This window comes from Electrona antarctica, assembly GCF_951216825.1.
Source record: "Electrona antarctica genome assembly, chromosome: 14".
In the NCBI taxonomy this organism is placed as follows: Eukaryota; Metazoa; Chordata; class Actinopteri; order Myctophiformes; family Myctophidae; genus Electrona; species Electrona antarctica.
In genome coordinates, this window is record NC_136795.1 from 28,690,190 (window position 1) to 28,704,099 (window position 13,910).

General features: G+C 41.5%; 1 protein-coding gene across 2 annotated transcripts in view; it reads right to left on the bottom strand.

Moving 5' to 3' along the window:
• Positions 1–13,163, bottom strand: part of myadml2 (myeloid associated differentiation marker like 2) — a 19,051-nt gene extending 5,888 nt beyond the window's left edge. Inside the window, exons 1-2 of one of the 2 annotated variants that reach the window (XR_013791651.1) lie at positions 12,868–13,163; positions 10,040–12,500 (exon numbers count right to left, since the gene is read on the bottom strand). Coding sequence is in view for 1 of the 2 variants with exons in the window: in XM_079521715.1 (XP_079377841.1) it covers positions 11,455–12,369 (915 nt within the window). In the remaining variant the exon portion in view is untranslated. Of the gene's footprint in view, positions 1–9,252; positions 12,501–12,867 lie in introns of those variants that run through there. The other variant, XM_079521715.1, reaches the window with a different exon arrangement.
• Positions 13,164–13,910: the final 747 nt, after the last annotated feature.

Below are 13,910 nucleotides of genomic sequence, written 5' to 3' on the forward strand. Positions count from 1 at the left end.
CCCTCAGGCGTCTTACTGTCAATATAGCTTCATCAGTCAATATACAGTATAACTTATGTTACACAACAACCCAAATCCCCTATATGTACCACGTTTGGTCATCTTTAGCTCTGCATAAGTCTGGATTACTCAGTTTTCCAGTGATGTAGGATTTGTACTATAGCCTACTTTGCAATCCCATAACACTACATGTCATGCTCTTTCTACTGGGTACTTACCTAAATCAATGATGAGGGACACACAAATGGTGTCCAGAAACATGTTGTTATGGAACTTGTTGTAGGATGTTGCGGTTGCAACATCAGCTAGAGTAAAGCAGATCTGAGTAGCTGCATCCAGCCACACCTAAACCCCAATCACATACAGTACATCAGCAGAGAGCAATCACAAAGCAGGATTTTTTAACACTATTTTCTGGATGGAACAAAAGCTAAAAAGAAAGAAAAATAAAAGAAGATAAACACAAACTACAAAGTTAAAAATAAAAGTCTTGCCATGTCAATCTTGTCATTATATTCAAAACAAACATCACTAAACAATTCACATAATAATTATTTAATTTCAATAGAATGAGTAACAATAGTAGTCTGTATTGCCCCATAAAAACACAGCTAAATAATAGATCCACTTTATACATTTGTGTATTGCTCTTGTATACATGTTTTTATGCTTTGTTTCCTAGTGTAATTTGTTGCAGACACTGTCTGCCTGTTTTGTTTTTATGTTTTGTGTGGGGACTGCGGATGTAAACTAGCATTTTTGCTAAATCCGGTGTATTTACTTTGCATTCATATCCAATAATAATATAATAATAATGTCCATTAATATTCAATGTCGTGTCCAATTGTGTGTGTGTGTGTGTGTGTGTGTGTGTGTGTGTGTGTGTGTGTGTGTGTGTGTGTGTGTGTGTGTGTGTGTGTGTGTGTGTGTGAGTGTGTGTGTGCGTGCGTGTGTGCGTGCGTGCGTGCGTGCGTGTGTGTGTCCATTGTAAAGGTGATCGATCTTACGGTTGGTTCCTGAAGTTTTGCCATATTGGAATCAGAGCCAATGTAGTATGCAATCCCATCTTCAGCACCCTCTAGTGTTAAACCATAGAACAGCAGGATGACCAGCACTACCAAAGGACCTATGGCTGTGATAGTCCCCACCTGGGGGGAGAAAAAGAACAAACATACACACTGAATAGAAGGAAGATGAACTGTAGTGTACAGTACTGTATGTTCTCTCAGAAAGTCAAGAGCCTAGATTAGAGATTCCAAACTCACCCACTGGTCAGATAGAAGAGAAACATGCAAAAACTGGCACAAAATATTGATCTAGTATACCATATATTATTATCTATTCTTTTAAACATTATTGTTACGGTAGTTTCGAGAAAATCTTTTTATGGTGGCAGTGGCTCAGGGGTAGAGTGATCGGATGGCAACCACAAGGTTCCCAGTTCAAACCCGCAGGCTCCCCCAAAGTTAGTGTCGAAGTGTCCTTGAGCAAGACTCTGAACCCCAAATTGCAGGTTTGCTTGCATGGTTTCCTCCGGCATTGGTGGGTGAATGTAATGCACAATCTATCTACTTTAGGCTACTTCAAGTCATAATTCTATTGCAGGTTATGTATGTGTAGGGCTGTAGGCTAACCACTGAAACACTTTGCGATTGTGCAGGATTATTTGCATCTACCCAGCTCTCACTCTGTAATCACTGAGCCAAACCACTGTGAATACACTACCACCATCTGTGGTGTGGAAAATAAGTTAATTAAAGATAATCAGATAATAAAGTAGGTGAATGCATCTGCTGTTCTATCATTGTCTGCATTTGTATTCATACAACTCAAACTCGTATACTGTGGAACTGAGTTTGACCTTGTGGACCTTGGACCTAGTGGACCTTGTCTGATTTCACATGTATCTCTGTTTAATTTACATTGTGAGAACATTTCCGGGGCCAGATTGACTGAAGTCAATTTGTGGGGTCATTGAAATGTGTGTCAAACTAAATATGACCTTGTGTTTCAACACAATGTAGCAGAGGAAAGCCATCAGGGAGAGACAAGAGGTGTACAGTACTGTGGCCGTTGCATTGACGCCTTTGATCATGAAGGCAGCGGTGAGGAGCCACACCAACAGCAGAATGAGGGCAAGGTACCAGATAACTGGCCCCGTATCATCAAGACCACTGGATCGTCCCAGTGTCTGACTGAGGAGGGAGGGAGGAGGGATAGACGGTGGTCAAAGGGATTGAATTTGTGAACAGTGAAATCCAGATAATTAGTTTAGCAAAAGTATGTATATTGTAGCTATTTTTTGTGCACAGAGATGGGATCAGAATTTAGAACGCAGGATTTAATAAGGTGCATTTGAATGTTGAACGTATATTATTTGCTTGTACTGTATCTGTATTTCTTAAACCCAGTATTGTTTTACAGACTAATAAATGCAAGAAGAGTCGCACTCCTAATCCTAAACCTAAACCTAATCCATATTTAATCGTCCATGTATGTCATTGTTACAATACTTACTCCCAGAATTGTTCACTGCAGCTGATGTTCAACACTTTTCCAGGGAAAAAAGGAACAGTTAATGTATCATTTTCCAAATATTCATATTGCATACATTTCTGCAGATAATAAGAACTAGAAGCATCAAAAAAACTGATCTGCACTTTGTGGTTTTGCAGCATGCATACAATAAAATACACGGTACACTATGCATAATATGTTAACTGCTTCCTTAATAGAACGTCTAGGTTTACCAACCGAAGGTGGCATTGGAGCACACGCTCCATGGCAGAGTAGATGTCCAGGAAGAAAACAAATAGAACAGGCTGTAGGTGATCATCACAGGATAAAAGATGGACACGACTGCATTTATCACCACGTTGGCTACTCCAACACCTGGGGAAGACAAACGTTTTAAAGTCTTAATAAGTGTATATTTAGCATGCACATGGTATTCAAGGCATATTTCTCCATTCTGTCAAGACAGAACAATCCATAGCACAATTACTGCTTAAAACTGATATAAGAATGAATATGAATGTGAAGAAATGAATTAGCCATAAGCTAACAACATGAGTACACTTAAACCTGTGAACATTGGCACTGCATTCCATATCTTGACCTCTCCTTGGCTGCAGAACTGTGCGATGGCACTCGTCATGAAGAACAGAGGCATTCCTAACACCACCAGCATCACAAGATAGGCGAGGCAGAAGGCACCTGGTCACAGGGAGGGTGGGCATGGTGGGGGGCAATGGGTTTGGGGCAGAAAAAAGAGAGCAAATAAATATATATATATATACCGGTATAACAGTTGTTGTTATTGTTGTTTTGCATAGTTCAATGGCAGTTTAGACAGTGTACTCACCCCCACCATTCTTAAAGGCAAGATAGGGAAACCGCAGGACTTTTGCATAGTCAACAATGTTGTTAACAATGGTCACATAGTACTGGAATTTACTGGTGTAGGTTTTTCGCTGAGTATCGCCATCCTTATTGTTAAAACAAAAGTAACAAAGTAAGTGAGAACAGATAACGCAAACAGGAAAACGGGTAAGTCACCCTGTGGAAAAGGGAACTACAGTTATGTCTATTTGTCATTCCTGAGTGGTAAATGAGGAATAATTGCAACTTTAGAATAACATCCCAATAATAGCGTAGGGCCTATATAAACTATTGACATGGCCTTAGCAAATGTATTTACTAACCATTCAAATTAAATCATCAGTTATATGAAAATAGGTTTAAAATTTGATTAATTGTTGCACACACCATCCAAGTTTTATCCCCTCTCCTTTGACTGACTGGAGATAAACACAACAAATTGACATAAGGCATTAAAGGACCTTGTCACACAATTTCAAACCAGTCTAAGTAAAATTGGTCCTCAATAATGCTCCTTATGAAAATGCACCATATCTACTCGCTCTCTGTCTCAGAGGGCAGTGGACAGTTCAGAAACTTGCCAGTGCCATCATCGGTAGGCAGGTTTGGTCATTTCAAGCAAGATTGAAATGTTCGTATTTTTATAATGAATGCAAGAACACTGCTTCTATTTCAGCTAGGAAGAGAAAGGCTGTTTCTATTAGCTTGGAATCCCCATCGATGATGTCATTGCAGGTTTCTGAACTGTGCATAGCCCACCATATGGTGCCAATGCCATCTTATAATTAGATGCCAAGATATCATTATTATATGGAAAATATGGTTTCAGTGCTCTTTAACAATCACACTATTTGTGCTCATTACACCAGGAAAAAAAAAAAACTGTAAAAAAAAAAAAAAAAGAAAAGTTCTCACCACCTCTGAAGATGCAGTTCGGTCAGGTGGTATGACCTCTGCAGATGCAGTTAGGTCAGGTGGTATGACCTCTGCAGACGCCGTGAGGTCAGGTGTTATGACCTCTGCAGACGCAGTTACGGTGAATGTCCATGCAGACAATTCTGATGATATTCCATCAGCAGCAATTGAGGGGGGAAACAAAGCATGTGGTCAGTGTTCACACTCACAAATGTAACAGGTGGTATGAAGGAAAAAAATAGCCATTCTGAAGTTTCTCAAGGATCGAAGTGTGTGCGTGCGTGCGTGCGTGCGTCGTGATGCGACAGCGACACATTGACTTGAAAATAGACTTGGAAACTTGGAATGGCACATTCTGCATAATGAGTACATTTACTTTGGGTACTCTAAGTACATTATTTTTTTTATGATTTGAACTTTCTTTTGTATATGAAACATTGACAGACATAGACAAAACACAACCAAAGAGATGCATAACAAACACATAACAAAACAAAACAAAACAATATAACAAAGATGCACAGAAATATCCCGCAGTCCACCCCAGCCCCAATTCCAGACATATTCCTTCAGTGTATTTGTCTAAAGTCTAAAGAGCTCACTCAGAGCCAGAAACTAATCAGAGTCCTGATACGTGCATATGGTAAAAGCCCCATTTTAAGTCATAGTCGTCCATCCTATTGAGCAGCTTGTATGACAGTCGCTTGTAAGCGGCCAATAGTCCCATCGATGCATCCCGGACCCAGAGGGATGGAGCAGGTGCAGATGGAGCCTTCCAGTCCTTGACCAACAGCCTCCTACCTGACATAATGGCCGTTTGTATCCATTCAGCTAAAGGAGGAGCAACATGCCTCAATGTGGCAGGATCCCCCAGAATGAACAGACTGGGTGAAAAAGGAATGTGTATGCCTGTTATTCTCTCCAGTCTTTCATGTATAGCAGTCCAATATTCCTGAATTTTGGGACAGCCCCAAAGCATGTGTAAAAGTCTACCGTCTCTATCCTGACACCTCCAGCATTCAGGACCATCAGTCAAGCCGACCCTAAACAATCTTGATGGTGTCCAATATATTCTATTTATAATTTTGAATTGAATCAACCTTGTACGTAGTTCTCTTGACATTTTCCTTCCATTCCTAAGAATTCTAACCCAATCATCTGATAAGTCCTAAATCCCTTTCCCATGGTAACTTGGATGTGAATTTACACTGGTCAGAGGCATCTAGGAACATGGCATAGTATGTAGAAGCCTCATGACCCAGTCCAAATATTTTTTAAATAATTTCCACTGTGTCAATTTTAGGGGGGGGGGGGGGGGGGGGGGGGGGGGGGGGGTGATGTGAGAGAACCAAAGGTTTTTACCAATAGGTGTCTCAGTTGTAAGTACTGCCAGAAGTGATTGTGTGGTAGGCCAAATTCTGTTCTTAATTCTTCAAATGATTTCAAATTGTTTTCTTGGTATAGATCTCCCAAAATCTTTACACCCCGTTGATACCATGGGTCCCAGAGGAAGGGCTTTTTACCTATACAAAGTTTTTGCCAGATGCCAGCTGACCAATGGAGAAGGGGATTGAACTTAAACATACAAGCTATTTTCCTCCAAACCCAGTGAATGTGAGACATAATCGGGTGTGATTTGCTAATTGAGTCCAGTTTAGGTGTGAGACATTCAATAGGCGTCAGAGGAGCACAAAGTGCGCTCTCAAGACTAAACCACGGCGGGGCCCTTTCCGGTGGAAGGGTCCATTGTACCATATGCCTCATGGTGAACGCATAATGGTAGAGCAAGAGATTGGGTATATCCACCGGCCTCTGCAGTTTTTTAAAGCTCATTCTTGGACGTTTGTCGTTCCATAAGAACTTATTACAAATTTGGTCAAATTGTTTGAAATAATGGAATGGAATCTTAACTGGGAGGGCCTGGAGCAGATAGTTGAGTCTTGGAGCACAGTTCATCTTAATAATGTTTGCCTTACCCCACATAGAAAGAAACAAAGAAGACCATCGTTCTACTCTAAGTACATTTTGATGTCTACACTTTTGTACTTTTACTCAAGTACATTTTGAATTCCGGACTTTTACTTGTAATGGAGTAGTTTTATATTACACTATTGATACCTTTACTTAAGTAGTATTAGTAGTAGTTTGAGTACTTTTTCCACCACTGCTTATTAGCCAACTCTGCAGTTTTTATCTTCCATCAATCAAATTCGCTCACATGTGTGTATAGGCTGATACTGGCTAACCCTGAATGTTGAATGAGAATTTCAATCAACTTTAGTTTTTTATGCTGTACCTACAGGTTTTTACACTTGTATTAGCACAATACAGTTAAGTTTAAGTTTTCTCTTTCCCTGTCTATCTTTCTTCTATTTTCTTTCTTTCTATTCCCCTCTCCCTGTGATTTGACACTTAAATAAAATTGAATTGAATTGAATACAGTTGAGTTTAATTAAGTTGAGTTGAACCAGTAAGTTTCAATAATGTTATAGCTTACATTCGGCTATTCATCACATCCTTGGTATGTAAAACAGAACAACATTACATTTGGTGCTATGAACTTGTTCATGTAATCCAAGTCCTGTTTAAATCAGATTAATATCAAACCATCACACCTACCTGGTGGATCCATCACCGCTTCTCCCAATGCACCTGCCCGATCTTGTGTTGAACTAACATCTAAAACCAACCTGGAAGTGCAATATGCTCTCTCGTGAGCATTTCACGTGATCTTCAAAGTATGCATGACGTATCACAATCTCCTAATAAATAGTTACTTTGGAACAATTGTCTAGAAAGACTAATAAAATGAAACACACACACACACACACGCACACACACACACACACACACACACACACACACACACACACACACACACACACACACACACACACACACACACACACACACACACACACACACACACACACACACGCTTCCTCAAGTGATGTTGTCTGTTTAAAGCCACTGCAGTAGATGGCTCCAGGTGTCTGTTCCAAAAGGCAAGCTGCATACTGGTTCTCAAGTATCTACTGATGTTAGAGAGTTACAACTGTAGCGATATGTGGAGGGAGGACAATGAACTTTCTACACACACACACACACACACACACACACACACACACACACACACACACACACACACACACACACACACACACACACACACACACACACACACACACACACACACACACACACACACACACACACACACACACACACACACACACACACACACAATCACCGATTCTTACTAGAATGTGGAAGATGGACAGCCCACACAAAATGACTGTAGCTCATAGCCTACTACACTTGTGAATAATACTCATACTATACTTGGTTTTACACACAATATGCCATGAATGAATGATTGATTGATTGAAATTTGTATTAACAGTGTGTAGAATGGGTACATGCAGTTCAAGGAACGTACAGGTCAATACAAAGTCTGCTACAACCAGAAAAAGCACTATAAACTTGTTTACATCAGGGTCCTCCATTTTCAGAACATTTATACACCGTTATAGAAAAAAAGGGAAAACATGTACAGTATAGACATTCTGCATCACATTCTCAGCCAATCAAAGCATCACAAATTTGGTACACACAAATACACAAAGCTGGGCATAGGAGGGGCTAGTGTCCCCCAAAATAAGGGGGGTACTTTAACTTTTTTACAGGGTCCAGTTTAGAAATGCAGTGGCACGTAAGTGCTCTTTGAGAGCTGTTTTGAAGGAGTCTAGGGATTCACATTTCTTAATGGCTGTTGCTAGGGTGTTCCACATTTTAGTGGCATAGGAGCGAAATTAATTTAACCTTTGAGCCGAATCTGGGTTTAACGTGGTTTGCCTCTGGTGTTGCAATCGTGGACTTTGTTGACATTAAGGAAGTATTTTGACAGGTACAACATGGGTATCTTGTAGCGAATCCTATAGACCAGGACAAGTTGCTGTACTCCCTAGCCATTCTAGCCTATCAAAATGAGTGGGGGTGAGGTGGGTTTTGGGAGTACGGCCAAGTAGTAGCCTGACCAGTTGGTTTTGGGTGTTTTAAGGTGCTGTGGTGCCATGAGGTGCATGCATATAAGAAACCTTGTATGAGGGCTCCTGTTAGGGTCTTCAAGGTATTTTTGCTGACCAGTGAGGAGATCCTGTACAGGAATCTTGTTCTTTGGTTGACCTTTTTGATTACATTGGTAGCCATTTTATCACAGAAAAGATTTGCCTCCAGGATGGAACATATAGCTATAGGTAATTTCACATTTTCTTGTGATAATATTGTCACCCACTTTAACTGAGAAGCCGTCGGCCTTGCTGAGATTACTATTTGATTTGAAGAGAATGGATTCAGTTTTTTCCGGGTGTATAAGTTTGTTATCAGCAAGTCATGTGCAGATTCTACCAAGTTCAGAGCTGAGTGCCTTTTCACTGTTGTCCTCTGAGGGCCTACAGGAGTATGAAGACTATGGCCCCTAACGTATGCCATGCCTTACCCGCATAGTTGGTTTAGAACCTTCCACTTTACTTTCTTTATATGATGATTTCTTGTTATTTTAAATAGAAGTGTATATCTGCACGTCTCTAAATGTTCTGATGAATTGAAAATGGTGGACCCTGTTGTAAATAAGTGTAATGCTTTATCATGGTTCGTCCTCAAGTAAGTTCTTTCTATTGACTTGTGCTTTTGTTTGAAATGTACCCATTCTACATACAAATAAATCACTATCCGCAAATGGTATCTTACGGCCACGCAAACCACTATGCATTTTACCGACTCCTATATTTGCAGGTGGAGGCGTGGCCGTTGGCGTGTTGATGTGCTTTCCTTGAAATTGCTATCTTCCTATATTTTATTGAATATATTCCGAATTACCAAATACAGAATCTGATAATAAAGAAAAAATAAATAAATAATAATAATAATAATAATAATAGTGTGTGGAAATAAGTGGAAATTATAAAAGGCAAGTTTATTTGCATAGCACATTTCAATAACAAGGTAATTCAAAGTACTTCACTCAAAAACATCATTAAGAGAATAAATAATAAAATAAAAGTACAACCTGTAAAGGCTCATGATTCAATTTTCAAGTAAGACAAATATGTGTGGGAACTGGGAAGTGATCAATACAATAATACAGCAATAGAGAACAATACACACCGTTGAACTATAGTAAATGTTAATTAGAAATGTCTCCGTTCGTTTTCCTGATTGGAACCTTTCGGAGATGTGAAATATTAGCCTCGGTACCCAGATTAAATATATACAGTAAGCCCAGTATGTTGTACGTTTCTCTCTGGGGCAATAGGCCATCTAAATGTCCTCCCCTTTTAGACTCTTCACGTTCTATACTGTAGTAGCTTAAGACAGAAACATGTATTGTTTTTGTCTACTACTACTACTATGTATGCTCTCTAGTATTGCATTAAGCTCTTCCTGTGTCTATTCTTACCTGAGTTCAGGTCGCACATCAGGTAACCGCCTGCGGTCCCTGAGGCTACACATCACATCAGGTGACATACAGTCTATACTGAAAGACTAAACAATTGTTTTAAATTGACCTGACAAAGATCTCTGCCATGGATTGAAACATTGTGTCAATAAAGGAAGTCTGAATGTTGGCTTGGTGTGTGGGTTTTACTTGTCTCGAACAAGTAAAGCCCACACTAAAAGTGCAATGCACTTATCCCAACACCCACTGTTCTATGTGCGTATAACTCTATAAAAATAGTTAAACTCTCGCTAAAATAGTTAACAGCAAATCACGTAAACCCTGTACTTACTACTTAGTTGACTGGACCAGATGCCCCCTACATTTCTTTGCTCTTCACCAAATATGTTTGCCGAAAATAGCTATCTACATGCTCACAATGCACGCATGTTGTGAGCTTGTAGATCTTCTATTTTCACCGTAATGGTTCTATCAAGGTCCAATACCTGTTCTCTCACTCAAAGCCATTCACATGGAAACCAAGAGACCACACTGCTCTGTTTATTGAGCAGAACAGAAATATGGAACAAGTATGTTTTATTACTGTACATTCCATTTAACTGTCAATGTGCTTAGGGGGAAAAAAACAATCTTCTTAATACTATATCCTCAATACTGCAAGTGTCAGATTAATCTTCATATCAATATTACATTAAAATGATAAAATCAAAAGCATATTGAACTTTTAAATACTATGGGGTAGATGTAACTGCCTCAAGAAATTTGTTGGCAGTTGGAAGAATTAGAATTAATTCTGCCAAAGTCAAATAGCAGAAATTATTTCGGATACATAGCAGTTGTTGGTCAAAAAACATTCTTATTCCTATTTTCAGTGTATACTGGAGACTTATACGGCTGCTATATTCTTCAATTCAACCGTTCTCTCAACCATTCAGTGTTTAATTCTCTCCCCTTTATGTTTGAGACCAGTGATGACGTTTGAGAATTAAAAAGTGAGAGAATTTCATTGAGATAAACCCAACATTACCTCTAAAGGCAACGTGGCTAGAATCAACTCATCAGCACAACACACCTAGCAGGGATTTCCTGCCCACTGCAATACTGGGGAAAAGCCTCAAATACCACAAATAATACTATTAGCTTGGCTGCATATGACAGATGTTTAATACTAATAGAAATAATGAATACAAAAAGAACACACACCATGGAATCATCAATCTACATTATGGCTGAGTCATTTACATGGATGCAAGTGAACTGGGCCCGGGTGTGAACAGGCCTGAAGGAAATGGGCCCTATTCAAATGTATATCTGTAACAACCTGTATACGATTGTTCATGCGGAATACCTTTCTTTGCCCATAGTTGGGGTGGGGGGTGATGTGTGTGCTTGTAAAATTCAAACATTTTGAAACACCAAATATAACCCCTGCTTCTTTGAAATAGTAAGATTTGTGGAAATGAGATTTGTTTTCAAAGCTTCTTACCAAATGTAACCTCATAAGATACAGTACTTCTATGAACCATGCCCCTTCCCATGGGCCCAGTTCTCCCACAAATACCCAGGTCTGGTTATCTCCTGGGTCCAGTTCTCCTGAAACCATTCATTCGGTCTGACTGGAATCTGGACAGAGCCTTTCCGGCGAGGCCTCAGTTTTTTTCTGTTCGTCTGGGTATCTCTGAGGTAAAGTGCAGAGTTTGTCAAACAGCAGCTTGGCTGGAGATAAAGCGGATCCTCTGGGAATAGACCAGGTCAATGAAGTAGAGAATCAAGTTGACATTGCTAAAGACCGCCACCACCACCTTGGTGTCCCAGGTACACTGCTCCGGTGGGCAGTCCGCGGGGCGGTCCGTGTTGCCATACTTTTTGTCAAAGCTGAAGATGGGCCAGATCAGCGCGGTGCTGAGGTACAGGAGCACGGCGAAGAACGTGTAGATGACCACGAAGCGGTCGAACGGGACACGCAGGGCAGAGGTCCTCCCCGACACGGTCACGGCCACCACCACCACAGTGATGGTGAAGCACAGGCTGTAGACCACCACGCAGTACTGGGTGGCGATGAAGTTGGTGTACTCACTGTTGTTGGCCAGGGCGCCAAAGATGATGCAAGCCACGAAGGCCTGAACCACCTTGAGTAGGCCCGACACCGTGGCCATGTAGCCCACCACGGTGCCCGACTTGGCGCGCGTCAGGAACACCTCCGCCCCGTAGGGGAAACAGCAAACACTGGAGCAGACGGTGACGGCGATCCGGTAGTCCCTGACCTCGCAATCGTCCAGGGGACACTCTGCTTGGAGGAAGTAGACCGGGTACACGACGGAGGCCGTGACGTACATGAGCGTGGACAGCATGGCGAAGGCCACGGTGAAGTTGTCCCAGGAGATGGGCATGCAGCCATGGAGTCGCGTCACGTCCACGGCGAATATCACCAGCGTTACGATGAAGCAGAAACACCACACGAACATGCAGAAGTCCCCATAGCTGTGGCTGTATCCCGCACTGTGAGACACTAGGGCGATAACGGTGCAGCCCAGCAAAAGTTGACACATGCGAGCTGCGCCTAATGGTGACAGCACAGCTGCCTTGTTGAGGTAATGTCCTCCTTGGGGGTCCATGGTGTCCGTTGTCCCTTATATGCCACGGACTTTGGCCAGTGGAAGTTCAGGCCTCCACTCCACGTCTCTGCGCGGGTGTCCTTGTGGCCTCCTGTTCTCCTTCGATGGAGACCTCGCCCTTTGCCTGGTTGCTTTTTATAAATAGAATTGTGCTTAATTACAAATGTCTCTAGAAATCGTCTTGCGTGTGCTACTGTGCTATGTAATTACTGGGGTGCACAGCAGATCTCAAGTTACATTGAGCCACAGCACCATAAAACATACAGTAGGTAACAGCAAATGAGTAAGTCGAATAAAATAAAATATATAATGCTGTTATATTAGCAAGCAATCAGTTTGTAATTTAAAAGTCTAATTCTAGTTCTAGTACATAATCATGATTAAGTAAGCTACTCCATAACTTAATGCAATAATGAAAATGTAAAGCTATGTTCGCTATGTAAAAAGAAAAAGAAAACAAAAAAGGTGTTTCTGTATCCTAAAAGGTATTTTTTTCACCTTGCTCTTTGTCTTTGTGGAAGATCAAACGTATTGCTGCAAAACCCCAAAGCGAAGCAAGATCTTATTGGCCAGAACGTTGTCCTCAACAAATAGACTCCAACTGCGTAACAATCTTCAAACGACAGGCCTCAGCACAGAACAGGTGGAAGAGTTTGTTGTCCTGCCTGTCATGCTTGGCTCGGTCCTCGTAATCCCTCCACTGCAGGCCCCTAGACTCTCATGCGAAGTCCTCAAACTTTGTTCTCTCTCACACACTCAACCTCTCACACTTCCTCGCACACACACACACACACACACACACACAGAAACACACCCTCTCTTTCCTGTGTGTCAGAATGTGCGTAGAACGTTGCCAGGGATGCAATGAAAGTGTATGCAGAGCCCAGGGTTACAGGCCCCACCACCAGCTCTATAAATAGGGGGTCTATATTCCTCAGAGGGGTGGGGTGGGTGCTCACATGGCCGTCTGTGTCAGGGAGTCGATGTTGGGAGTCATATTTCTGGGGAGCGTCCAGGGAGACTAAGTCAGTAGTGAAACTGTCATTTATGTACAGTGTAATTACAGGGAATGAGCCCACGGTTCCCATTTGAGCCAGGAATTACATGCAATGGGATGATTATAATGTACAGTAAACTACAGCACGTTTAACCTATGTGTGTGTGTGTGTGTGTGTGTGTGTGTGTGTGTGTGTGTGTGTGTGTGTGTGTGTGTGTGTGTGTGTGTGTGTGTGTGTGTGTGTGTGTGTGTGTGTGTGTGTGTGTGTGTGTGTGTGTGTGTGTAAGAGAGAGAGATACAGATGGGTGACACATGAATGAAGTGCCTTGGTAACCACAAGCCACCAGAATAACTGCAGTGTGCATGCCTTGGCATAGATTGTAGACTGAGGGATGGATGGAACACCATTCTAACAAAGGACATTCCCTCATTTGGTGTTTTGACGGAGGTGGTGGAGAGCACTGTCTAACACAACACATGACATCAGTAATACAATCTTCAATTGGGTTGTAATCTGGTGACTGCGAATGGAGGCCATAGCATA